Raw genomic sequence first — 27,288 nt, 5'->3', positions numbered from 1 at the left:
ATGCAGCTTTTAAATGCTGGGGCCAGGATTCCAACGCGGGCAAGGAAGCCCAAATCTGAGCTCACAGCAACCACACCCCAGCCTCTGTGAAATGAATTTACTCAATCTCTGGGGAAAAAGGCAGGGTCTACTCCGCTCAGAGCCACACAGGGCAGTGTGCTCCCATCTCCCTGGCATTTGAGTCACTCTCGTGATGTGTGTCCAGCACAGATGCCCGGGACCCCTGAGGCCCATATCCTCAAACAGGTAGCAGTGGGCCTGGTGCACGAACACCGGGGCTCCGCAGTCAGCCCGGGTCACAGTTCCGATACCCTCCAGGCTGTCTGGGAGGCTGCCTGGCTGTGGGACCAGTTCTCATGCGAAGCAATGAAACCACTCTGAGCCTGGCCCTCTGCCCTGGCGTGGGCACTGGGCTGCCTGTGTGAAACTCCCTTGTTTCTCCAGGTGCAAGACAAACATGGCACTTTCTTTCTGGCTTCTCCGTTCACTTGCTGGGGACAGGGGTCCAAGCCTGGTTTCATCTCCTTGGGGAACGGAACACTCTCCACATCCAACCTGAAAACAGCCCCAGCAAAGGGCTGACGCGGGAGGGAGAGGGGCAGGGTGGCGCCATGCACCCATGGGCACCCAACGCTTTGATGCTGCACCCAAGCGTCTCTCTCGGACACCCCTTCTCATACCGGAAACAGAGCCCGCATATACCAGTCAGACCTGCGGTCAGGCCCATTCACGAGTCAGACACCACACAGCCATTTATTCGAACAGGGAAAGTTTAATATAAAGATGAACTCTACTCAGAGCATAAAGTTTAAAAAGAGCTTTACACAACACCCTAGGGATGAGGGAGAATGCCCCAGGTAACAAAGCACAGAAAAGGAGGGGCCCTGCCGAGGCTGGGACTGAGACCTCCTCGCTGGAGAAGGCGTGGGAGGCCCCCGAGGGTGAAGTTCCCCGGGTTGCTCAAGCCAGAGTCCGTGCACAGTCACCGGGCAAGCAGAAAATTCTCTCGAGAAGGTGGGTGCTCACAGGGAATTGGGGAGCAGAGCCCACTCACCTACACCTGAAAGGCCACAGTCGGTGCTGGGACCTCTCTGAGGTCTGCACACTCCAGGCAGAGTGCCCCTGGATGTCTGCCGAGCACCCCTGGCAGCTGTGCAGCAGGAGCAAGAAGGAAACGACATGAAAGCCCCTTTCTCCCCAGCGCCCCAGTTCAACACCATGCAAGCTACCAAGGAGAAACACAGCACAGGCCCCGCCCACGACTGCAGAGCAGGCAGGGGAGGGGGGATCTGCAGCTGAAAGGCAATACATGGATAACCCACACACCCCACTCCCACTTTTATTTAGCAAGAATAAATGCAGCCTAATGACAGGGCATGGGAAGACCTGCTCAGCAGCAGACACCAGTGTGGGCAGAGTGTAGTGTGGCCTGGGCTCCTAATACAGGTAAATTGTCTCCAAAGGACTAGTAAAGGTGACCGGGTAATCCTCCTGCCCCAGGGACACTGATGAGGGAAAATCCGTCTGTGCTGGCAATATGGCAGTGGTGGACACTCAGAATTCCCTTGAAGGCAACAGCAAGGAACAGAGCATTATTATGTACTGCACACCTGCCAAGTGCTGGGCTCTCTCCAGTTTACAGATGAGGAAACTGAGGCTCCCACAGTTGCAGCTAGGATGCCAGCCCCCATGGACCTGGCAGAACATGCTTTTGACAGCCCTGCAGGGCTTCTCCCTAGGGCGCTCCCTTAGAAGATTCCAGGCAGCAGGCGGTAAGGCACCGCGGCGGTGTAACGCTCCCAGTCCCGGCCGTACTTGCTGGCGCAGCGGTGCTCATCCCGGAGGCAGCGATGGGTCAGCAGGATGGCCATGTAGATGATGTAGAAGTAGGGCAGCAGGTGGCCGCCGCCGCAGGCCAGGCAGTAGGCCAGGCTGCCCATCAGGTCGCCGACGTAGTTGAAGTGGCGGGCCACGCCCCAGAAGCCTGACACCAGCAGCTTGCTGTGGTGCCTCTGCCCGTCTGCGGACGTGTAGGAGCACTCGATGACCTTTGGCTTCTTGCCCCAGATGAGGCAGCGCCCATCCGTGCGGCGGAAGAGATCCTTCTGGTGGTTGGCCACCCGGAAGATGTAGTAACCCACCAGGCCCAGCAGCAGGACGCCCACGGCACGCGGGGTGGACAGCTGTACGGGGTGGTACACCAAGTACAGACCCTGGGGGACGAGGGGGAAGGGGTCAAGCGGTGCTTTGCCCAGGGAGAGGACAGGAGTGTGGGCTCGGGGGCCCGGTGGCCTGGGGTCAAACCGCAGCTCTGCCTCTGACACGCCTTGCCTCAGTGTTCTCTTCTGTGAATAAAAGCACTTACCTCAAGGGCTATTGTGGGTATTAAATGAGTAACTCCACCCGCATTCTACCTGTCTATGTGTGTATGTGTGTGTGTATATACACCCCCTATATATGGCATATAGTATAAATATCAAATACGTAACAGTATTAAAAATATAATCTGAATTTAATATTGTGATGGTCAATTTAATGTGTCCACTTGGCCAGGCCACTGTTCCCAGATATTTCATCAAACACTAGTCTGGTTGTAAAGGCATTTTTCAGATGAGATTCATGAATCAGTCGACCAGGCAGAGCGGATGACCCTTCACAATGGGGGTGGGCCTCATCCAATCAGTTGAAGGCCTTAAGAGACAGAAGACCCACCTTCCCCAAAGAAGAGGGAATCTGCTAAAAAGTGGCCTTCTGACCACGCACAGTGGCTCACTCTGGCCACACACAGTGGCTCATGCCTGTAATCCCAGCACTTTGGGAGGCTGAGGCAGGCGGATCACAAGGTCAGGAGTTTGAGACCAGCCTGACTAACGTGGCAAAACCCCATCTCTACTAAAAATACAAAAATTAGCCGCGCGTGGTGGCGTGCACCTGTAATCCCAGCTACTTGGGAGGCTGAGGCAGGAGAATCGCTTGAACCCAGGAGGTGGAGGTTGCAGTGAGCCAAGATCACACCACTGCACTCTAGCCTGGGTGACAGAATGAGACTCCGTTTCAAAAAAAAAAAAAGTGGCCTTCTATTTAAGTGTAGCATCAACTCTTCCCTGGGCCTCCAGGCTGCCCTGAAGCCACCCTTCAATCACATGAGTTGAAAAATACATCTCTTTCTTACACGTATACCCCCCACCCTTCCATTGATTCTGTTTCTCCGGAGAAGACTAATACAAATGTCATATAAAAAATGTACATTCATCTCAAGACACATACAGAGGCTAAAGCAAGTAAGAACTATTATATAGTGGGACCTATTGCTACATTTTCACATTCCTGGAAAACAGAGTTTATAAAACCAGGGAACCAGCAGGCCTGCAGCCAGCCATATGGAGAAATGGGGCCAGGTGGGCCATGCGGAGGCTCCAAGGACCTGGTGTGAGCGTGGGGCCAGCTGGGGCTCTGCACCCTCCACCTGGTACTGGCCCTCTCTGCTGTGAGCGTCTCCAGGACACCCACGCCTCCATCCCACAGGACTGGCTGTCACGGGTGAGGCCGGGCCTGTCACATCCTGAACAGGTGACAGCCTCTCCACGTTGGTTCTCTCCACTTGTGCACAGCCTCCTGGGGCAGGCCACCCTACCGTGCTGCTAAGCAAGTGCCCCGGGGTGAGTTATTTCTGTCCCCAGGGGGCTCCTTGCTCTTGAAATGGGCAGATGGCATCCTGCATAGGATGCGGGACCAGATGCCACCTGGTATCCCTTACCTGGGAGCCCAGCATTTCCCCCAAATCAGAGCAGGGCTGCTCTTGTTGAGCTGGGAGGGAAGTGGGGGGCTTGATGCCAATGACAAGACCACTCGCTGTCCCCCACTGTCTTGGAACTCCCAGGACAGCCCTGCCCCAGTGCCCAGCACATCCTAGGAGGCAGGAATAAAGAGGACACCTGCTGCCAGCACCCGCACTGACCCACCTCCACCTCAACTGCCCCATCTAGCCCTAAGCCGGCATCTGCCCTACTTTGCAGATGTTGGGGACATGCTCAAGGTCACCTCCCTGGCTGGTGGCCCAAGGCGGCCAACCTGGGTAATACACGAGGCCTTCCCTTCTTCCTAGAAACAGAAAGCAGCTTTGGCGCCCCCAAGGACAGATGCTTCTGCAAGGAGAAAGCTTAGCATGTGTCTGCCAAATGCCCCGCTGGGCCGGCCCCCGCCCTGCCCACCTCCTCACCTGCAGCGTGTAAAGGTAAGGTAGCCAGACACAGTCACCCCAGCCCAGGTACCACCCGAAGTGGTCATGGCAGATGTCAATGGTCTTCAGGTACCAGGTTTCGTTCCAGAAGAAGTCAATCACGTAGATGGCCTGCAAGACAGAAGCAGTCGCTGACTGTCCCCGGCCCTCCTGGGGCGCAGACGGGCCTCGGGGAAATCACACTCAGCGTGGACGCAGGAGGGGGCACTTGGGGAGCGGCTCAGCAGCTTCCTCACTGTGCAGCTGGGGCTGTTCCTGCCTGGCACATGGGCAGGGGTAAGGGTATCCTTGTCCTCAGAGCCACCCCAAGCCCATGGCCCTGGTGTCTCTTCCAGCCCAGGTTCTCAGGGCCTGCACTGGCGCATGCCGAGGGGAAGGGATACATTCATCCCAACCAGGTCAACCTCCTGCCTGAGCAATGTCAGCAGCTCCTGACCGGCCTCCTTCACCCTCTCGGGCCCTCCTAGCCAGCTCCCACAGGCTCGCTGGGTGACGCTTCTGAACACACCCGATCCCTGCCACCCTGCACCCCAGCTCAGCACACACTTTCCCGGTCTTGCTGCTTTTAAGATAAAGACGACGACTTCCATAAGGCCTCCAGCCTCACCTGCCTCCGAGCTCCTGAACGCTCTCTGCACAGGCTGCGGGACGTTCCTGAGTGTCCCAGACTTGCCACCCTCTCGCCCTACAGGGGGTGCCTGGAGCACACCGTCTTGCCTCCACTCTACCAGGTTAACTCCCACGCATCCCCAGATTCTACCCAGGTGTAATCCCCAAGGGAGACCTTCCCGGACCATGCCTGGCTGCATAGAACCTGCCTCCTCCTCTCCCAGGGCTGGCAGAGACAGGCACCCAAGGATGGCTTCCTTCACCACATGCTCTCCGGTCGCTTCCTGGTGACACCTGGGGAGGGCGGCTGACTCTCTTTTACAAGCAGTAGATTAAGGTCATGGAAACACGCTCTGGCTCTTGGGTTTCCCTAGAGCCCGCCGGTATCGGCGTTCCACCCTCTCCAGCCATGACAGGCACCTGCAGGACATTGACCAGGACCATGGCGTTGGTCACGTGGCCGTGGAGCTCCCGCTGCTTTGCTGCGAAGGACAGGTTGATGAGCGTCCAGGCGACGATCCCGGGGCGTCCATTGAAGAACAGCTTGAAGTCAAACCACTTCCCGATCCGAGGGTTAAACTCAACGCCCATCATGTAGTTGTAAAAGAAATTGCCTGTGAATTTGCTTGAAAATATAAATAAAAGATACATTTAGTGGAAGATGGGGCCACCTTGCTTAGTGGGAGCCCAGCACTGGTCCAGGGTCCTAAAGGGTAATGTGAGACGGCACAGGCAGAGGCTGGCCATGAGCCGCCGGGACCCCCACGGCTGGAATGCTTCAGTTGCTGGTTCCTGGCACCCTCATTCATTCTCCTTTGTGTTCAGTTGCTGCTCAGCAGAGGCATCCTTGGCAGAAGCCCCTGGGCACCTGCTCCGTGCCCGGGAGGGTGGGAGACTGGCCCTGGGCTGGTACCTGGGTTTCTCTCTACCCTTCTCCAGATGCCCTTGATGCATGGCACAGGTGAGCCGAAGAACTGGCTCAACTGCACTGAGATTACGTTCTGGGGCCCAAGCACGTGGTTTGAAGTAGACTCGGGGCATGTGGGTCCTCATGGGTGAGTGACATTATAAATCACGCCAGCGTAGAGAATGACAAATGCACCCTGGGCCTGGCTTCCAGCATGTGCAGGACAAGTTCTTTGACCAGTTACCTGAATCCCCCAATCCCTGGAGGGCCAGAGCATCAGCTGAGATAACCCCTGTGGAGACCCTGGCTCGGTCTAGCTGGCTGCGGACACACAGCAATTTCTGTGTTAACTAGAAAATCCTATTTTCATGTCCAGTTCCCTCAGGTAGGGTAAGTAGCAAAAAGCAAAACACACAAAGTCCACAGCCATTGACATGACTATAAGGTGGCAAGGATGATCTAAAGGAGACATTGAAGGCCAGGCTCATTATCTGGTAACACACAAGCTACAAAGTGTCATCCTCCAGAAACACTTCCCAAAAGCCTAGGTATAAACCACACTGGGTTTTTTGGATCCCCCAAACTGAACTGTAAGTCCCACTGCCTACAAGTGTCCACAAGAGAATCCCACCAAACATTGGTTTATGATGGATGGATGGATGGATGGATGGATGGATGGATGGATGGATAGATAGGTAAGAGGTTGAGTGGGTGGAAGGATGGATGAATGGGATGGGGAGAGGAGCAGGTGGATGGATATATGATAGGCAGGGTTGAGCTGGGGTGCATGGTGGCAGGGATCAGGTGTGTTCAGAAGCGTCACCCAGGGAACCAGAGGGAGCCAGCTAGGAGGGCCTGAGATGGTAAGGGAGGCCGGTCAGGAGCTGCGGACATTGCTCAGGCAGGAGGTTGACCTGGATGGGATGAATGCATCCCTTCCCCTCAGCACACGCCATTACAGGCCCTGATAGAGTGGATGGACGGGTAGGTGGATGGATGACGGGCAGGTGGATGGGTGGGTGGCTAGATGTGTAGGTGGGTGGGTAGGTGGATGGACAAATGGATGACGGGTGGGTAGACGGATGGGGTGGAGGGTGGATGGGCAGGTGGATGAGATGGATGATGGACGGTTGGGTGGGTAGGTGGATGGATGGGGAGATGGGCAGGTGGACGGGTGGGTGGCTAGACATGTAGGTGGGTGGGTAGGTGGATGGGCAGATGGATGAATGGACAATGGGAGGGTAGATGGATGGATGATGGGTGGGTGGTTGTGGGTGATGGATAGGTGGATGGATGACGGGTGGCTGGATGATGCACTGGTAGGCAGGTGAATGGGATAGGGTGATGGGTAGATGGATGGGTGAGTGGGTGGGTGGATGACGGGTGAGGATGTAGGTGAACGGGTGGGTGGGGAGATGGGCAGGTGAATGGATGAGTGGACAGGCAGATGACTGGCTGACCGCTGTCCAGCCAAGGCTTCCATGAGAATGGGTACAAGCCAGCAGGGCTCTCCTGGGAAGCTGTTACATTAAAGCCACAGGGACAACAAGACTCTTCACGAAGCTTGTTTTGGGCCTCACTGGCTAATCCAAAGAGGCAATGGGCTGCCAGTGCCCCAAGCCAGAAGTTCTTCCTGACTTCCCTACCCCTACACCAGCCCTAAAGACAATGACTTGGCCACCACATCTGACCTGGCCATCTTCAGCTGCATTCTTGCCAAGGCTGGAGAAGCCAGCAAACATTCAGAAAGGATGTTCCCCAGGGTGAAGCAAGGTCCATCCCCTCCTCCTCTTCCATGGATTCTCAGTGCTCAGGGCTTTACAACTACCTGCCCCAGGCAGCAAGAAAGGCCAGGGGTGGAAGTTTCCACTTTCCACATCAGGCTGGACCCGCTGCTAAGAACGTACCAGTCTCTGGCGCTGGTGGGGAAGAAGTAGCCCTTGACCATGGCGAAGGTGGAGACGGCATAGCCAAGGATGTTGGCGCACCACAGCAATGGAATCCAGTTGTCGAAGATGATGGTGGGCGAGAACCAGGACAGGAGATGAGCATTTGCAAACCAGAGCAGATGCGTGAGGAGCCAGGCTTGCAGGCCGTTGATCTGATACTTGTTCACAACCCCTGCAGACGAAGGATTCAGAAATCAAGGTGCTTTCCCAGCCTATAGTGAGGAGCTTGGCTGGGCTGAAGTGTGCCTGGCGGGGGCTCTGGTCACTTTCTGGGCCTCTGCTGCTGCAGACCCTCGTCCGGGGCCCCAGGCACCATCTCTGAGGCCCCTACACCCTTGGCCAAGGAACTGCCTGCTCCTCCTAATTCCTGGGAAGAGGGAGAGGAGGCTGAGTCCATCCTTTGGTTCTGCATCATGCTAACTGGCCATAGGCTGAGTGACAGGTGCGCAGTCTGACAGGGAGGTCAGGGCAGAGGGGCAGAAGCAAGTGAGGATGCCCCTGTGGTGTCCCTGGTCCCATCTGTAATTGTTGGGGAGTGCCTCAGCCCACCCCCCACCCCAAAAACAGGGAGTCTCTCAGGGCAGAGTCGGGGTGAGGTTCCAGTCTGCACCCACGTGCGAGGCATGAAGCCAGGCTCCTCGTGGGTTCTCAGTGATGGCGAGGAATGAACAGACAAGGTCTCCCATGGACAGCCCAGAGGAAGGCACGGTGGTCTCTGCAGGAAGCTCCATGGGCCCAGTGCATCCCCTGCTACGGGGCTGGGAAGAAGCTGGACCCATCCATTCCCTCCTTACCCAGGAAAGTGATTTCTAACCTGGGTGTGGGATGGCCCCTGCTGCCCTCAATGGTTTTGAGGACTGGTGCTGTGAAAAATCCAAGCAAAATGGATTTCTATCCTGTGACAAGTCTCAGGGATGAAGCAGTGTGGGGAAGGACAGGTCCCTGAGAGGAAGGGCCAGGAACGGGAGCCTGGGGAGGGTGAAGGGGAGGGGGCTACCTGCAGGGGTCACGGCCCCCTCCTGGATGCCTCCTACGTAGCCGGGTAGAAACTTATGGCAGAAGTCAGGGAGAGACGTGTACAGAAGCACCTGAAACACACAAGCCGCCTGATCACCCCCACCTGGAGGGCACCTGCAAAGGGGGACGCATAGCAGGAACATGAGAATCACAATCATAGCCTTTTTCTTCCCAAAGCATTTATGGCTCCTGGAAGCTCAAACTGCTGGGCTGTGGGTTTTGAAGGGGGTTCTGAGACAACAAACTCATCAACCAGGGAAGGTGCCAACGTGTTCTCCCCCAGGGCTCCATTCGCCCCTCAGGAGAGGGCACAGGTCCCTCCCAGTCACCTTTAAAAATGGAGAATCCCACAAAATTCACCTTTTTTGATACATAAATCTATTTTTTGAGATGACGTCTTGCTCCACCACCCAGACAGCACCAGTGGTGCTGTCATAGCTCACTGCAGCGCTGACCTCCTGAGCTCAAGTGATCCTTCCACCTCAGCCTCCCAAGTAGCCAGGATTATAGGTGTGCACCACCACACCCGGCTAAAATTCACCCTTTTAAAGTGCACAATTCAGTGGCAGTTAGCACATTTACATCACTGGTTGTACACCCATCACTGCTAATTCCAGCACTTTTCATCACCATAAAAGAAAAATATTGTTCCCATCCACAGTCAGTCTGAATTCCCTGGCCCTGCCGCCCCTGGCTGCCACTGAGCTTTCTGCCTCTGTGGATTTGCCTGTGCTGGGCATTGCGTATAAATGGAACCGCACGGCATGTGGCCTCTGTGACTGGCTTCTCTCGCTCAGCAGTGTCTTCAAGGGTCATCCGCCTAGTGGCATCAGAGCTTCATTCCCTTCCACTGCCAAATAGTGTCCCACAGTGGGCACAGTGTTCTGTTCTGTGTGTCTATTCATCTACTGATGGACAGGTGGGTTCCTGCTTTGTGTCTATTTGTGATTCACACTGCCCCTGTTCACTCAAAGGGACCAAGAGATCGGAACTAAGAAGTATTCTGGAGCCCAAAAGCTTGGACCCTGCGGAGAAACAGCTAATCAGGATCTGAGCCTTCCTCCCTCGCAGGAAGGAAAACTCAGGCCTGTCTCTTTCTAGCACCGTTTCCCTGGAAACCTTTTCCCGGGTTCAGGCAATCAGCACCACCCCTGTGTGTGCCAGGTTTACAACAACCCCTTCCCGGAACTCCCTCTGGACCGGGAAGCCAGTGGGGACACCACAGAGCCGAGAACATCCTGGATCTTGACTGCCTGTGGGGAAACACAGCCCTGCCTCGTGAGTGGCATCTCATGACTGAGAGCGTCCCTTTGGGGACTGAGATGCTCCTTTCCAGACCTGGTGCAAAGCATGACTCCTGCCGACTATGGGGCTTCCTCGGGCCGGCCCTGCCCTCTCACCAGGTTTTGCTCCTATCCTCAGCTTGTCCCTCCAGAGCTGGGCGTGCCCAGCAACTGCAGGCAGGCAGGCCGTGAGGGTGTATTGAACACTGATGTGACAGGTGCCTTCTGCCTGACATCTGAGGATGAATCTGAACACACCAAGGAATGCCCTGCTGGGTCCCGGGAACCCAGATGTCAACCTGAGTCAGGATCCCATGTCCCAGACAAATGGAAGGACTACCCCAGCAGGAGGGCATACTCCCCACCTGCTGTGCCCCGACCCCAGGGCAGGGGCTGCTGACCTGGAAGGTGACCCACAAGGTATAGAGCTGGGCGGCTTTCCTCGTTATAGGTGGAGTCTTGGCCCAGATGTCTGACAGCCGAGCACGCCCGGTGGCGATGTCCACCACGGGGCCGGTCAGGGCGCAGCTGTACTGGTCACACGCCATGATGAAGTAGTAGACGATGAAGGGCGCACACAGCAGTAGGAAGATGATGCTCCCCAGTGAAAACCAGTCCACCTCCCTGCGAGGACAGATGCAGGCAGTCACATGGGGGCCCATCCGCCCCGGGCCCCACCAGGACCCTAACAGGCTCTTGTGTGGAGGACCTGTTGCTCAAACCCACCAGCACCCCATGAGAGAAGGCATCAGCTCCTAGCACAGGCCCTCCTTGTGGGCAAGGAAGCCACTCAACATGCCTGCTTTACTGCGGTTGATTAACTGGCGGCACAATCTGTGGCCCCCACGGAAGGCCCGGAGCTCAGAACATGAGTGCAGGTAGGTTTTTCACAACCACCAAGGCCAGTCGTTTCCCCAGTTCCAGGCCGGAGAGGACACTCGCCCCACATGAAGTCCCCACGGCTCCATGGCAAAATGGGAGCTGTGACAACAGGTCATACTCCAGGGTGGTGAGAAGGCCCCAGCTGCTCTTTAAGCCCATATCTTTTTTTCCACATTGTTAACTGGTCATGATTTCTAGTTTCTTCTTCTAATTCCTTACTTTATAAAGTGGGAAACTGCTTACCTTTCATTAGTCTTGACAAAAAAAAAAAAAAAAAAAATTTTCTTTTAAATAGGTGTTTCATTCCTTTGGGTCCATACAATTCCAAAGGCTGGAAAGCTCTGAGACCCCACTTTACTTTCTAGCTGGGAGAACAGGCAAGATCCTTACCAGGCACGGCCCCACTGCCCTTGAGATGCAGTTCTGTCATTGGTGACGCTGTCTACACTCTTGGCTTTGGGAACGTTGGGTTGCGATTTTGCAGCCATTGGGCCCTGCAAGAAGGAGAACCTTGCTAACATTGTCCCTCAAATAACAGACACCACCTTTCCCTGTTGCATCCACCACTGTTCCTGGGCCTGGCAGGGCTGGCCTCCTGTGCACACCTTCCCGGTACCTTGTCCCTGACAGCAGATTCCATGCAGGGAAGAGATCATCTTGTCTTAGACTCTCTCCTCTGGACCCTGCAATCACCTCCCACCTGACCTTCCTACGGCTGCTCCTGCTAGTCTCAGTTCACTCTCCAAACATGGCAGAATGCCCCTCCCTCTTACAGCACAAATTGGCTCCCACCTCCCTCCTACATACCACTCTCTCCTATTCTCCTTGGCTCCAGGAACACAGGGGTCTTCACTCATCCTTGAACACAGTTTAAGTCGCCCGTGGCACTGACTTCCTCTGCTTAGAGCACATTTGCAGGTGTCCTTGTTCAGGGCTCATGTAAAATGTCCCCTCCTTGGGAGATCTTCTCTCCCAGCCAATCTGAAGCAGCTGCTCCCCAGGTTCCCTGCCAAGGCCCTCCACTGGGTACTTAATTTTCTTAGTAACTCTCCCCATCGCCTAGAAGTATTCATTTGTGTGTGTGTATTGTCTGTCTCCCCTCACTAGAGTGTAAGTTTCCCAAGGGCTGGAATTGTGTGTCCTCCTCATTGTTCTACTACCAGGGCCTAGAACAGTGGCCCATATGAGGCCCTCAATAATCACCCTACAAAAAAAGGCGGAGAGAACAAAGAATGTCTCTAGGTACCCACAGCTGCTCTACATGGTTATAATTTGGAGGAAGCAGTGACATCCCCACTTCCAGAACAAGTTCATAACTGTGAAACTTTAAAATATCAGAAATTTTTTTAAAAGATGCTCTTGAAAGCTTTTAGAGAAAAACCAGGAGTAAAAATCATGGTAGCCTTAGATTTCTCAACAGCAAGCTGGATTCTAGAAGACAATGACGAAAAGTTTCAAAATTCTGAGGAAAACTTTTTTGCAACCTAGAATTCTATTCCTATGAGAACTATTACTCAAGGACAACAACAAAGGATCCAGGAAACTGGAGACCCAAGAGAGCTGCTGAAGTGATGTCCACAAAAGGGCATGGGCAAGTCCCAAGAGGACAGCTATGCAGCAGGACTAGCCAGAAACCAGACCACATTGGTATAAGATGAATGGCTAGGAAAGAGAGGAAATGAAAATGATGAATTTTGTTGCATCCGAATGTGTAGGAAAATTATTGATATGTGTGACAGCTCAGTTACAGCATCCAGAAAAAAAAAAATGAATGATAGATGCATAGAAACCTTACCAAATTAAAAAAAAAAAAAAGCAAGGCAACTGTTAACTCCAGGAAAAATAAAAAGTCATACAAGGGAGGAAAAGAAGAAACCAAACCATTATTATAGGATCTTACTTGGCTCAACAATGAATAATGGTAACTTTGTCATAACAATGTATTCTCTATTGATTATTGTATGTGCAGAAGGAAATTTGCAAAGTTAGGGTTGCTAAAAGCAAACTACTTAGAAATAAGTAGGTACATACAACAACACAAAAGTAGCTAAAAGAATGAAAAGTGTTTGCTGCTGGCAAGCAAGACTGTCGATGTGGGATGCGGTAGAGACTATTTCTTTGGAAGCCTTTTAACCCTGATTTTTAAAAAAATGTGAGCATGAACTACTTTAATAAACATTTACACTCATTTAAAAATTTTCAATTATGAAAGACATTTTCCTTATGCAGTGTGAGAACTGCAGTAGCAGCACTTAATTCAATTTACACAAGTTAGTTTCTGAAGTTCCTATGATGTACAAAGCAGGACGAAGAGTTCTTGATGGGAAGAGACCGTGTCTCTCTACGGCCCCAAATACTGAATACGGAGCCTGGTGAGTGCCAGTCACTCTCCTTATATCTGTAAAATCAAAGTGGATGAAAGAAAACTGCTTCTGAGAAAAACTGACACGCTAGTGAGTCTGATCTCAAGATCACAGCCACCCGGACAAGCCAGCTTGTTTTAGACAGTTCCTCTCCCACAGGCTCTCATCAAGGTAAGATATAAGTTTAGCTTCTTCCCAACCAAAACTTACCAGCTCAGTGCCCCCACTCCCTCCGATCCCTAGTTTCCACACTGACTAGTGTTAATCCAGACCACCCACATGCACACTTGCCTTACAGGAAGGCTAAGTAGAATGGGGTGGCATTCTTCCTGCCCCAAGTCATGGATAAGCTACGAGGGGACAATGCCTGGTACCAACATTATCAATTATGTAAAATACCAGAAAATTGCAAAGGGTCAGAGGATGTGTAACCTCAGAACCAAAGTGTGAAAAAGCCACTGGGAGAATGTTGTCAAAAGGAATTAAAACAAGACCTAAGAGGTACTTTTAGCTTACTACAGAGTTCAGTCACCCAGGAGTCAGCTCTTTAGTCATAAGCATTGAGTTTTGCAATAAACATCTAAGTAACATCCTTCCCAATAGATGGCTGGGAACAGACAAAGGGGAGGTGCCCTGATACGTTGTACTTTACTCATAAGAGGCACAGACAGTCATTGGCACTCGAGAGCTGGTGGACCAGTCTGTCTGTACTTTCAACGCTGTGAAGCCATAGCCTGCGCCCAGGATCCAGGGCACTGAGACACACTTACCTCCAGCCTCTTGCCAAATAGTTTCACAGCAGAAGGGAAGTTTTCCTTCTTGAACTGGTCCCTTAAAAGTTTCTAGACACCTGTGCTCCAAATGCCTGCTTGATCCTTCTCAACCGGCTAAAGTCCTGCAGGGAACACAAAGACGAATAAGACCCCAGGGAGCTGACATTTCAGGAGAGGGCAGACGCTCAAGGTCCACAGTTGGAGTCAAGCAAGAGGCACAAGGTCAGCGCTCAGGGCTTCAACGGCCGCATGCCAGGTAGGGCGGCGGACAAGCCAGTTCCATCGCAGAGCTGCTGTGCCTGGCTCAGCACTGACAAAGAGGGAGGCGAACAACAGGTGGGGCAGGAGAAAGCGCCGCTGCGGAGCGCGGCACGGGGCCAGGAGCCGACCCCGGAGCCAGGCAGCCTTCGCCCGGGGAAGCTCCAGACCGCGCGGGTACAGAGCATCCCTCAGGGGCCGGCTCGTGGGGGAGGGGAGACTATCCACGCCTCCGCCCCGCCTTCCCGGAGCCCCAGTTGCCCCTAGCCTGTGAGCCGGACCCTGTCCCCACTAGCGCGCGCAGGTCCCCGTCCCCACCTGCGCGCACGCCCCCTGCCCCTGACCCCACCCTCGCCCTGTGAGTGGGCACCTGCTCACCTGGGCACGCGCCCCCCACTGCGCACACCTTTCCCTGGTCTCACCTGCGCACACCTCGGCCCCTCACCTGCGCACACCTCGGCCCCTCACCTGCGACCACCTTCCCCTGGCCTCACCTGCGCACGCGCCCCTTAGCCGGCTCGCGCTGCTCCTCGCCGCCTACCCTCTAGCCAGGGGCCGCAGTCACCGGCAGGGCAGGGGTGCCCGCCCCCGGATGACGTCAGCGATTGCCCGCCAATCGGAGGCGAACCCCAGACGCCCGTCGGTCCCGCGCCCCGCGATTGGCCGAGACGCCTGAGCTGACTCCGGGCCCACCGCGCCCGCCACTCGGCAGCGGCCAGACTCGAGATTGACGGCCCAGGCCCCGCCCCGCCGCCCCGCCGCCCCTCCCCGGCCCCCGCGAGTGAGCGCAGCTTCCCGCGCTTGGTCTGGAACCGCTAGGACCAGCCGGGTGTGGGGCGGGGCGGGGAGGCCACGTGGGCCGCGCGGAGAACGTGCCAGGCTCATCACCTGGATGATCGTGCCTCAGTTTCCTCCTCGGCAAATGGGGCTTCAGCGGCTCGCTACGCACATTGATGGAGCGTATGTCCAGGCGCCGGTGCACCGCAAGGAGCGAAATAGAACAGCCCCTGCTCCTAGGGCTTACGTCCCGGGGCGAAGAGGATCCTCCGTAAATCAGGTAAACACATGGATGTCAGGGAAGGCTCGCCGCTGGGAGACCGCCAAAATGACCCGAGATGGAGTCTGGGTGGCCTGCTTATTAGGGGGCACACCCGTGCTAGAACGGGAGGGGAGGGAGCAGCAGAACTGGGCAAAGGGAGAAGCTGAGCCACGGTGCGAGGGCATGACCTGGGGCGAGGCAGACCTGGAGGTGGGGGCAGCTGAAGGTGTCTGCTGACCCCACACCCAACAGTTCGGGTAACAGACCTTACTTACGGGCAAAGCGATCTGGTTACCACGTCTCTGTGGCCCTCAGAGATACATCATGTTTTATTTTTAACCTGCACCTTTTTGTTTTGAAAAATGTTCAGCATACAAACAAGTTGAACGTAAAGTGAACACGCAGATTCCTGGATTCACCAGGGGTGAGCAGGTGGCCACGTTTCATGTCTCTCCTTCTCTCTTTATATATGTGTATTTTTCTTTTTTCTCCCCACTCAGTTCCCACCGTTAGCTGCAGATACCATGATACCCCCCTCCCAAATACTTCGGTATCCAACTCTGTAAGAACGAGAACCTTCTCCTATATTACCAAAATACAGTGACCACATCAGTTCAATGCTATTATCTATTCTCCATCTCCAGTTTCCCCCGGTTGTCCCAATAATGCCCTTTACAGCCCTTTTGTTATTGTTGTTTTGTTTTGCTTTTTTGAGACGGGGTCTCTGTCACACAGGCTGGAGTGTAGTGGCACGATCAATCGCAGCTCACTGCAGCCTTGAACTGCTGGGCTCAAGCGATTCTCTTCCCTCACCCTCCTGAGTAGCTGGGACTACAGGGGCACACTTTTTTTTTTTTTTTTGGTAAAGACGTGGGTCTCGCTATGTTACCCAAACTGGTCTCGAACTCCTGGGCTCGAGCGATCCGCCCATCTTGGCCTCCCACAATCCTGGGACAACAGGTGTGAAGCCCTGCCCTACAGTCCTTTTTTAAACCCCAGGATCTAATCAGGGAGCCACACTGTGCATTCAGGCTATGCACTTTTTTTGGCAGGACAATATACTAGAGCATGTTTTATCTTGTCAGAAGGCTGTCAACCTGAAATAACCAAACGGGTCAGAATTTAGCTTAAAGACAGTTTATTTAAGTGTATAAAGTTTGAGGACAGGCTGCCTGGGAAGCACAGATTTTAAAGAATGGAAATCAGTGTTTCAAAGTGTAGATGTTTGGGATCATTTATGTAGACAAATTTTAGGGAAGTTTAACAGAATTTTAACTTTTTTATGCATAAAGTTATAATCTGACAAATTGAGGTGGTATTTTTTGGAGAGAAGGTATATTTAACATTTTACACTGAAGATGTAGGAGTCTGGTCTGAGTTAAGTATGGGATAATAAGAGACAATATAATAAAGATCAGTAATTAAAAGGGGAGGAGGCCTGGTCTGTGGTCTCTCCTAGTCATTTATAAAACATAAATGATAAAGAAAAACATTAGTCTCTAATCTAAAAGACAAAATTACAAACATGCTACGTGACTCAGTTTCTAGGACTTCCCTCTTGACATAATAAATTTATTTATTTTTATTTATTTAAAGACAAGATCTTGCTCTGTTGCCCAGGGTGACATAATAAATTTCGAGAGTCCTAAACTTTTCTTTTTTAAGACAACATATCACTGTGCTCCATGATTGATAGTGGGGTTCAGTGGTTACTGCCAGAAGTCTCCATTTTTCCTTTTGTTATTTATGAGTAATTGGAGCAGTGATACTTTGAGACTGTAAATATGCTATTCCCAAATTACCTTTCACCCTAGCATTTAATGAGGACTCTTGCCTGAATCCCTTATTTATTGGGACAAAGTGTTAATTTTCTAATTTTATCATTCCCTCAACATTGATTAACAAATTATTTATTAGCAAGCATTCTTCTGTAGAGATTTCCTCCTTAATTTTTTTTTTTTCTCAGTATGCCCTAATGGATTTAACTGGCTGAGTTATGATCCTTACTGTATTGTCCTGTCTTTGGCTAATGGGAGCCCCTTCAAATTGGCTTCTTTTTTCAAATGACATGTCCCTACCATCCTTTGAGTACTTACTTATTTTCTGGGACAACCAGATATTCAAGGATCCTCCCCTTCTCTGCCCAGGCCTGGTGTCAGACATTGTTGGCAGGAGATCATTTGAGCAGATTGTGTGGATTTCAGAGGCATGAAAACTACTGTGAGGATTAAATAAGTTAGCGTTTATAACATTCTTGTGCTTTTGTGGAGTTTCCAAATTGTCATGAACAAGCATTACTCTATAGGCAGTGAAAAAGTGATTAAAAATGTGAAAACGGGTATATGTACATAAGCTAAAAATAAAATCCTAAGCCCCCCATTGACCAAAGGGACCTTCTCTTGACCAAGGGGACACTAGAAAAACCTTAACACTGAGTTCCCAGACATGACAGGATGGGAGGTCAGACGTGCCTGGTAATAGCCCCCGGTTTTAGAGTTTGGACAGCACAACTGGCCAGCATTCATGTTAAAACAGAGATCGTAAGACTGATAGAACGGACTCTGTGGCAATATGATACCAAATTATAAACAGGACCTGAAGCCATGCTAGGCAAGGGTAAGTCAGGCACCCCACACTTAGAGGATAAACAATGTTCTAACGGCCACAAGGCTTTCTGTGTCTCTATTAGCCAAACACTGGCCTTGGGATAGGCAATATTAAAACAATTGCAGCTCCATGTGCTGACTAACTCACCCTGTTTCACCAGCCATAACAGCTGTGATTGGACAAGAGACTGATTTCAGTGACTTTCTCCTGATAAGAGACCACCGACCAGCTGACCCCGCCGACCAGCTGACCCGTTTATAGAGATGATGCACCTGCATGCCTTTGTGTCCTGAAAAGATCTTTTGCCATAAAGGCCCTAATTGTAAGACATGTAAATGTTAAGTCTCCACCCCAAAGTGAACATGGGTCATATATTACATGCTTTGCTCAAAAACAGGGCATGTGTCAGGACCACCTTCATGAATATTCATAGCTCTTCCTCTAACCTGTTAAATATGTATGTTTAGTCAATCCCTTCAGCATAGAGCTCCTGCCCCAAACTCTCCTCCTTGGAAGTGCCTGTCTCTGGCCTTGGCTGGAGACAGATTCCTGGCGCCGCCACCTTGCGGGCTACAACCCTTTACAACAAATAAAGCCTCCTCTTTTTCCAAATTTGTAAATTGTGTGTTTTTAAACTAACATGAATGACATAAGGAAGGATGGCCTCTTAGAACAAGGATGGTGAGGCAGTTATTTATATGGGGGAAAAATGGATTCTACCCTGGGTGGACTAAAGAGGAAATGTGAAAAAATAAAAAGTGAGAAACTGCTGATAGTGAATCGGTGCAAGCCCCCTGGAGAAGAGCCTTGGCAATATTTAGGAAAGTCCAACAGCACGAACCCTACTACTCCGCAACGCTGCTGCAGGAACTGGTGGAAAGAGGCCACTAAGGAAACCTTGCGGGAAAGGAAATTGCAGCAGTGCGTTTGTGCGTGCGTCTGTTGGCAAAACGCTGCTAACAACTCCAATGCCCATCCACTATTGAATAAACCTGCTTTATTCCTACAGTGGAATACCAAACTGCAGAAAAATAATTAAAAGAACGTATCTCATGTTACAGGGGAAAAAATCAAGTTGCAGAAGCACATTAAAGTGCAGTTCGTGTAGTTTCAGAAAAGGCAAGTAGCGCGCTAGCTGCGCTACTTACACACGTGGTACAGGAGTGAAAGGGGCAGGAGAGGGTTCCCAGGAATTCAACGCCATCTGCCCAGGGAGGCGGGATTCCCAGCACGGAGAAACGATTGCTGCGGTCTGCCGTCCCGCGGGCACAATGGAGCACTCCTACCGTACTCTCTAGTGTTGGTGTATTTGGAAAGTTTCACGCCGTATTAAAATAAAACATGGCTAAGCTGGTTGTGGGGTGGCGGTCTGGGATAAAATGGAGGGGAGCTGCAGCTGGGCGGTGAGCTCCCCCGCACCTGTGCGACTGGACAGGTTTGCCCGCGAGGGCGGGGGCGGGGCCGGGGCCCGGGGCAGGGGTGGAGCCGGGGCGGGGGCGGGGCCCTTCACGGGGCAACGAACTCGGCGGCCACCTCGCTGCGCAGGCGCGGTCGTGAGCGCCGCAGACGGGGCGGAGCGATCCGTAGGCAGGGCCTGACGCCGCAGTTCTGCTTGGCCGGAGCCTCAACGGATGGGCGGGGAGGGGGCGGGGCCGGGGAACCCGGAAGGTCCGGCGCCCGAGCGCCCTGTCTCGCTGGGACCCGGGTCTTGCTGTCCCCCGCTGGCCTCCTGCCCGGGCGACTGCAGCCAGGATGGGCCGGAAGGTGACCGTGGCCACCTGCGCACTCAACCAGTGGGCCCTGGACTTCGAGGGCAATTTGCAAAGGATTTTAAAGAGTGAGTCTGGGGCGGCGGGGGCACTGTGGCTAGGCCCAGGCTTGCCCGTGGCGCGCTCACAGCCTTGCCCTGGGCAACTCGCGGCCCTGGGCATGGGATCAGGTGAGATAATGGGTAATGACCCCGCCAGTGGTACGTGCTCAGGTCCTCCTCGGGAAGTGAGTGTTTATAGTTCGTGGGGACAAGCGATATACAAGGCACGGCTAAGAAAAGTCTGGCGGTTTAGGCGGGAGGCCTAGGGATGGACCCGTGTTCTGATATCTCTAGGGTCCAGTGGCTGGGGCTGAGCTGCCCATCCTCGGAGATATGTAAGTTGGACGGAATGGCTGCCCCCTGGCGGGTATGGTGTGCAGAGACCAGAGATTGACGGTCTGGGTCCCCGTGGACCTTCCTGGTGGGTGGGCATTGGGAGAAGGCGTCCCAGAAAGGGAAGTAGAAAAAGACGCCTGTCATCCCAGCACTTTGGGCGGGGAGGGGGCAGGGAATCACCTGAGGTCAGGAGTTCAAGACCAGCCTGGCCAACACGGTGAAACCCCGCCTCTACTAAAATACAAAAATCAGCCGGGCATGGTGGCCTCGAAGATAGGGTGTGGTTGTTGAAAGGTCACCATCTAATTTTTGTTCATATGGACTCACCGTGGAGGATGAAAAGTTAAACTATTACACCTGCACCTACATGGGCAAGCCTGCAGGTGTAGTCAGGTTGCAGGTCATCTTGCACTGGTCTGCTGACTGCAAGAGCCTTTGCCAGGAGCAATAGAAACAGAATGTTTCAAGAGCTGGCATCTTATCAGCATGTACCCTGGATTATTATTGTTATTATCATTATTATTTTGGACATGGACTCTCACTCTGTTGCCCAGGCTGGAGTGCAGTGGTGCCATCTTGGCTCACTGCAGTCTCTGCCTCCTGGACTCAAGCAATTCTCCTGCCTTAGCCTCCTGAGTAGCTGGGATTACAGGCGTCCGCCACCATGCATGGCCAATTTCTGTATTTTTAGTAGAGACAAGGTTTCACCATGTTGGCCAGGCCAGTCTCGAACTCCTGACCTCAAGTGATCCACCTGCCTTGGCCTCCCAAAGTGCTGGGATTCCAGGCACGAGCCACCACAGCCAGTGGTTTTTGTTTTGTTTTGTTTTGTTTTGTTTTAATAGCAACCTGCTTTCACCTCATTTGCTCAGAGCAAATCCAGTTGGACTGAAGAAGGCTGGGTGACTAGAGCTAAGTCTACACTCTGCCAGCCTCTCCTCCCTAGATGCTTGTTGGAAGCTGCTGCCCAAGACCAGTAAGCCGATGGTGCCTGACAGTGGCACCACTGCTGGATCGTAATCCTTCAAGTCCTTTTTCCTCTAGGTGGTGTTGGGCATTTCCTTGTTAATAAACTACCAGGGTGTGACTTCTTCCTCTTCCTCCGCCTCCTCCGTGGTGCTAAGGGTCAGGCCCGCAAACCCTCCCTGTTTCTCATTTTCTGCAGGTATAAGCAGGCATATGCAAGTATAGGCAGGTGCAGGTGTATACAGGTGTATGCTGCCCTCTGCTGCCAGGCTGTCAACAGGAAGCCTGACTGCATCCGGTCTGGGAAGGCACAGAGCATTTTTGTTTGTTGTTTGTATTTTTTTATCCTACCTACTGCAGCAGGTTATTTCATCTGTCTCTGAATGTATAGGTGCTGAAATTGCCCCATTTTCTTTTTCTGTCTGTACTTATAGGTATTGAAATTGCCAAAAACAGAGGAGCAAGATACAGGCTTGGACCAGAGCTGGAAATATGGTGAGAACAGACACAGACACCCTGGGGTGGTCAGCTAGCGATGCCTGCATCAGCTCTCCCCAGCTGAGAAGGCAAGGAAGGAGCAGGGACAGTCCTGAGAGCTGTGGACATGCCACACCTGCTGTTGGGCCTGGTTAATGCCATTGAATACCTGAGCAAGAGCAGGCCCAGGGAGGCTGAGTAAGTCTAGATTCCCATGTTGAGTAATTAAAGGAACTGACTTTTACCGGATTAAGGCCAATTTCAAAGTTGGGCTGCTTCTGTGTTACCACTGCCTTTTTGCTGTGGTCTGAATGTTTGTGTCCCCCCAAAATTCATATGTTGAAACCTAACCCCCAGGTGATGGTATTAAGAGATGAAGCCTTTGGCAGGTGATTGGGTCATGAGGGTGGAACCTTCATGAATGGGATTAGTGCCCTTATAAGAGAGGCCCAAAGGAGCTCGTTGGCCGCTTCTACCACGTGAGAACACAGAAGGAGAGAACCAGCCCTCACCAGGTACCAAATCTGCCAGCACCTTGATCATGGGCTTCCCAGCCTCCAGAGCTGTAGGCAATACATTTCTGTTGCTTATAAATTACCCAGTCTAGGGTGTTTTGTTATAACAGCCTGAGGACCAAGATATCTTTGGTTTTCATTCCATGATCTCAAAACAAGCATAAGTCATCATTTCTTATATGCCTTTTTGTAAAAATCAGGAAAACTGATTGCTTATTTCCCTTCTTGTCCCTTCTTTAAAAACAAAAACAAAAACAAAAAACAATGAGTAGCCACATTGTAGGTCTCTTGTAAGCAATAGTCCTTGCTCATTTTGGATGTCAGCTGCCATCTGTGCTCAGCTAGTTTCCCGTTGGTCTTTAGGCCCCTGACCCATTGTGGAATCTGGAAGTCCCTCTTCAGTCTTTGTCTCCTGCCTTAGTGTGTGTTCTTGCTTCTGGACTTAGAGTAAGCAGGAACTGTCTTCTCTTAGGAGGTTTTGTGTGAGTCCAGAGGCATCTTTCTCTAAGTCCTTCCAAGTTCCTTTCCTTTATTAGGTCGATTTCTCTCCTTAGAATCCCACCTTCAAATAGGGCTGTTTCTCCCATAATATCCAAGAATGTTTACTTTGTTCTTTAATTTGTCTTCATTTGATTGATTCTTTAAGAAATTCTTCACCTAAGTGCCAAGGAATCTAGGATTCTGGGTAGTCTGAGGTCACAAAAATTCGATCCTCTCCTGGCCCTGTGGCCGGATCCTCTCCTGGGCCGGACTCAAGGCCTGATCATCTCGTGAGCCTGACCTCTCCTGGGCTGGTCCAGGAGCGTGATCCTCATGTCCTGTCTGTTGCTTGCCCTGGAAGAGCTGCAGTGGTGACAGCCCAGTCCCCCTGGCCTGATGTGGCCCAGATGCTTAGAGTTTAAGTCTTCTTTTCTTTCTTCGTTTTAGTCTCTCTCTTCTATAAAAGTTACATCCACCTCTCTCTTTCCTCCAAATATGGACCTGTTTCATTTTGAAAATGGGAGGATGTCTAACTAAAGGCCCCTGGGATGGAATATTTGCATCCAGCAGGGACAGGGGCCCAGCTGAGCAGGGCTCTACATAGCTCACAACCTGCTGAGCAGGTTTCTATGAAATATTCCAACAGTTTACAAAGAGGAAACCGAGGCAGGAGAGGAGGGACATCACTTCACTGAGCACACCGCCTCTTGTTCTTACTGGTTAGGGGTCCAGCACCTGATACACAGGGAGGGCCCAGTGGCCCTAGAGCAGGCTGACTCCTGGACCAGAGACCCTCTCACCTGGAAAGGTCAGCTGTTTCCTTTGAGTCGGTGCTGGAGGCTTTGGAAAGGGATGGCTGCCACCCAAATAGCCCCGGGCACGGATTGACCAGCGCCTGCGATAAACTGCTCCTCCAGCTGCTGGCCCGTCGAAGGGGTGAGAGGCCTCTGGTCGCTGGATGCCATGCAGAGGGACGTGTGGTGTTACAATGTTATGTGGTTTCACATGTGGGCCAGGACGCCAACAGGGCATGAAAACTCACGAAACAGGGATCCGTTGGAGGAGAACGGACATCTCAGGACTCCGTTCCCTACTGGGGCATCTCCTGGATACCTTTTCTATCTGAGAACTGGGCTTTTCCTCTTAGCAGAGCCAGGGCAGACAGCAGTGCTTTCCCAGATACTAAAAATCATAATTGCCGGTTCTGGGGTTTATGCGAGCGTGTGTGAGGTTTGCTGGGCATTTAAAGTGTGCCTTCCAGGCTGATGGCGTAGTAGAAAGGAGAACTTCTTGAAGAGTTATAAGTGTTCTACAAATGCTCTATATTGTATTATGGGAACCCCAATAGTAAGCAACCCAGCCTTCACATTTAATGACACCACGGATTATTGAATTCCTGCGGATGCCGAAATAGAAACAAACTAGAGACTTAAAGCAACAGAAATGTATTCTCTCATAGTTCAGGAAGCCAGACGTCCAAAATCAGGATGGCAGCAGGGCCTGCCTCCCTCCAAAGGCTCTTGGGGAGGGTCCCTCCTGCCTTTCCCAGCTCCTAGTGGTTCAAGGTGCTCCTTGGCTTGTGGCCTCCGTGCTCCCATCTCTGCCTCCGTCCTCACGTTGCCTCTTCCTGTTCTCCCTGTCTCTCCTTTCCTTTCTCTTACAAGGACACTTGTCATTGGACTTAGGCCCACCTGCAAAAGCCAGGGTGATCTCATCTTGGGATACTTAATTTCGTTACATCAGCAGACTCTTTTTCTAAAATAAGGTCACATTTGCAGGTTTCTAAGGTTGGGATGTGGGCAGACCTTTTTGGGGTCCTTCATTCAGCCGACTACAAGCATCTATAGCAAGAAACTTGGGTAGCTTTGGGGGTGGTTTTTCTGAATGGTCATTAGTGATCTTTGCCAAAGAATGGATTTCTGTGGGTCCAGCTTTGTTTCTTTGGGGTTCTTCTCTTGTCGATCAGTATCATTTGGGCCACATTAATGGTTAAAAGGAAACCCAAGGACAGGCACTTCTGATATGAGAGTTTTTTTGTAGTAACTTAAAACTCAGAGAGAGAAGCAGGGGCCATGCTCTTCACTTTCAGTAAAGCACATCGTGCTGGGGCGGTGGGTCTTATGCTGGATGCTCACTGGAATCACCTAGAAGGCTTTGAGAAAACACCTGAGCCCCGGCCCCCAGACATGTTCAGACTGGACAGGCCCACAGGCCCTGCCCCAGCCCGCTCACCTGAATTGTTTCTGGAGCTCACATTCTCACTCTCTCTGCAGCGGCTACGGATGCTGGGATCATTATTACGAGTCGGACACCCTCTTGCACTCGTTTCAAGTCCTGGCGGCCCTTCTGGAGTCTCCCGTCACTCAGGACATCATCTGCGACGTGGGGATGTAAGTGCCAGTGTGAGTGTGGAAGGGCAAGCCCGGGACAGAGGCAGGCTCAAGGGCATGACCCACCCAACCAGCCTCCATCCAGGGTGTGGAACGTCCACGTGTCCAGGGATACCAAAGGCCTTATGCTTGAAAAGTGGGTTTTGTTCCTATCTCAGCCCCGTACGCCACCTCATTTCCCCTGCAAGGAGGTAGCTCCCGGAAGCAGGATGTGTCAGTTCTTCCGGAAAGTCCTGTGCACACATCAGCAGACTCCACACAAAGGGAATGCAGCGTTCACCCCATTGCATGCAGAGAGCTTGACTCACATCATGGGGAGCCCTGGGGCTCATTCCATGTCCACGTGTCGCCACGTGGTTCCCATGGCCTAGGCTGCATATGTGTAGCTCCACAACGAAGGCCTCTGCATGCGCTGTGCTAGTGTCTGTGCTGTGCCCTGCATAGCCGGTCCCTATGGAGGCCTCTGCACGCCCCATGCTGGTGTCTGTGCTGTACCCTGCATAGCCGGTCCCTATGGAAGCCTCTGCACATGCTGTGCTAGTGTCTGAGCCCTGCTTTGCATAGCGGGTTCCCTATGGAATATGCTGTACTGGTGTCTGTGCTGCACTCTGCATAGCTGGTACCCTGTGGAGGCCTCTGCACGCCCCATGCTGGTGTCTGTGCTGTGCCCTGCATAGCCGGTCCCTATGGAGGATGCTGTGCTGGTGTCTGTGCTGTGCTCTACATAGCTGCTCCTATGAAGGCTTCTGTGTGCACTGTACTGGTGTCTGTGGTGCACTCTACATAGCTGTCCCCTATGGAGGATGCTGTATGGTGTCTGTACTGTGCCCTGCATAACCGTCCCCTATGGAGGCCTCTGCACTCACTGTGCTGGTGTCTGTGCCGCAGTCTGCATAGCTGTCCCCTGTGAAGGGCTCTGTGTGCGCTGTGCTGGTGTCTGTGCCGCACTCTGTACAGCTGGTCCCCTATGGAGTCCTCTGCACTCACTGTGCTGGGGTCTGTGCCACACTCTGTACAGCTGGTCCCCTATGGAGGCCTCTGCACTCACTGTGCTGGGGTCTGTGCCACACTCTGTACAGCTGGTCCCCTATGGAGGCCTCTGCACTCACTGTGCTGGGGTCTGTGCCACACTCTGTACAGCTGGTCCCCTATGGAGGCCTCTGCACTCACTGTGCTGGGGTCTGTGCCACACTCTGTACAGCTGGTCCCCTATGGAGGCCTCTGCACTCACTGTGCTGGGGTCTGTGCCACACTCTGTACAGCTGGTCCCCTATGGAGGCCTCTGCACTCACTGTGCTGGGGTCTGTGCCACACTCTGTACAGCTGGTCCCCTATGGAGGCCTCTGCACTCACTGTGCTGGGGTCTGTGCCACACTCTGTACAGCTGGTCCCCTATGGAGGCCTCTGCACTCACTGTGCTGGGGTCTGTGCCACACTCTGCATAGCTGTCCCCTGTGGAGGCCTCTGCACTCACTGTGCTGGTGTCTGTGCCACACTCTGTACAGCTGGTCCCCTGTGGAGGCCTCTGCACTCACTGTGCTGGTGTCTGTGCCACACTCTGCATAGCTGTCCCCTGTGGAGGCCTCTACACATGCTCTGTTGGTGTCTGCCGCGCTCTGCATCACTGTCGCCTTTCACTGGGCCTTGCATCAAGTCCTTTACGTCTCCTTCAGCCCCGCCTCATCCGGCATGGAGGTGGCATCTTGGCTCGCTTCTTTCTTGGCATCTGTCTGGCGCATATTCTCCCGCCACTCGCATCCAACCCTCACCATGACATTTATGGAGTGGGACCTCTTCTAAGCAGCACACGGATGGGAATTTTAGGCTCTGTTCACATGGATGATGCTAATGGGTCCTGTGGACTCTCTTAGTTTCCTTTTGCTGCTCTGGTGAATTACCATGGACACAAAACACACAAGCAACACCAGTCTTTTATCTAATGGTTCTGAAGGTCAGAAGTCAAGGGGTCAGTGGGTCAGCAGCAAGCCTGGTTCCTTCTGGAGACTCTCCAGGAGGATCTGTGTCCCTGCTTTCTCTAGCTTCCCTGGCCTGTGGCCTCTTCCAGCTGTGACGTCGCCCCGACCCCCGCTTCTGTTGTCACAGCTCCTCCTCTGACCCTCCCTCTTATGGGGACCCTTGCCATTATGCTAGCTGGCCCAGATTGTCCAGAATCATCTCCCATCTCAAGGCCTGTCACCTCATCACCCCTGCAACGTCTCAAGTAACAAAACACAGTCGCAGGCTCCAGCAGTTAGGATGGGGACATCTTTGAGGGGCTGAGAGTCAGCCGACCACATGGACTTACTCTCGTCACTTCACCAAGTTTTCTACTCATTAGGTTTTCTTTTTTTTGTTTTTGTTTGTTTGTTTGAGACAGATTCTCCCTC

The 27,288-nt window shown here is 52.6% G+C and overlaps 2 protein-coding genes across 4 annotated transcripts in view; one reads left to right on the top strand and one right to left on the bottom strand.

Moving 5' to 3' along the window:
- Window positions 1–752: 752 nt before the first annotated feature.
- Window positions 753–19,249, bottom strand: DHCR7 (7-dehydrocholesterol reductase). 3 transcript variants are annotated; one of them, XM_025355974.1, is made up of 9 exons: window positions 19,076–19,249; window positions 14,021–14,145; window positions 11,278–11,381; window positions 10,407–10,629; window positions 8,703–8,793; window positions 7,664–7,877; window positions 5,270–5,474; window positions 4,220–4,351; window positions 753–2,345 (listed from the first exon to the last, which is right to left on the bottom strand). In XM_025355974.1, the coding sequence occupies exons 3-9, from the start codon at window positions 11,373–11,375 to the stop codon at window positions 1,749–1,751; spliced, it is 1,560 nt and encodes a 519-aa protein (XP_025211759.1). In that variant the 5' UTR covers window positions 11,376–11,381; window positions 14,021–14,145; window positions 19,076–19,249; the 3' UTR covers window positions 753–1,748. The 3 variants fall into 3 exon arrangements, with proteins under 3 accessions (XP_025211759.1, XP_025211760.1, XP_025211761.1); XM_025355975.1 differs by lacking the exon at window positions 19,076–19,249 and adding an exon at window positions 14,727–14,888 and having other exon boundaries at window positions 760–2,213; XM_025355976.1 differs by lacking the exon at window positions 19,076–19,249 and adding an exon at window positions 14,750–14,888 and having other exon boundaries at window positions 760–2,213.
- Window positions 19,250–19,559: 310 nt separating this feature from the next.
- Window positions 19,560–27,288, top strand: part of NADSYN1 (NAD synthetase 1) — a 51,041-nt gene continuing 43,312 nt past the window's right edge. Inside the window, exons 1-3 of the mRNA XM_025357480.1 lie at window positions 19,560–19,764; window positions 21,474–21,534; window positions 24,785–24,901. Coding sequence (XP_025213265.1) covers window positions 19,680–19,764; window positions 21,474–21,534; window positions 24,785–24,901 — 263 coding nt within the window. The 5' untranslated portion in view covers window positions 19,560–19,679. The remainder of the gene's footprint in view (window positions 19,765–21,473; window positions 21,535–24,784; window positions 24,902–27,288) is intronic.

The sequence above is a fragment of the Theropithecus gelada genome, chromosome 14 (genome assembly GCF_003255815.1).
Source record: "Theropithecus gelada isolate Dixy chromosome 14, Tgel_1.0, whole genome shotgun sequence".
NCBI classification, from domain to species: domain Eukaryota; kingdom Metazoa; phylum Chordata; class Mammalia; order Primates; family Cercopithecidae; genus Theropithecus; species Theropithecus gelada.
Note: the sequence above shows the minus strand (reverse complement) of the source record. Positions and strands in the feature narration are given on the sequence as shown.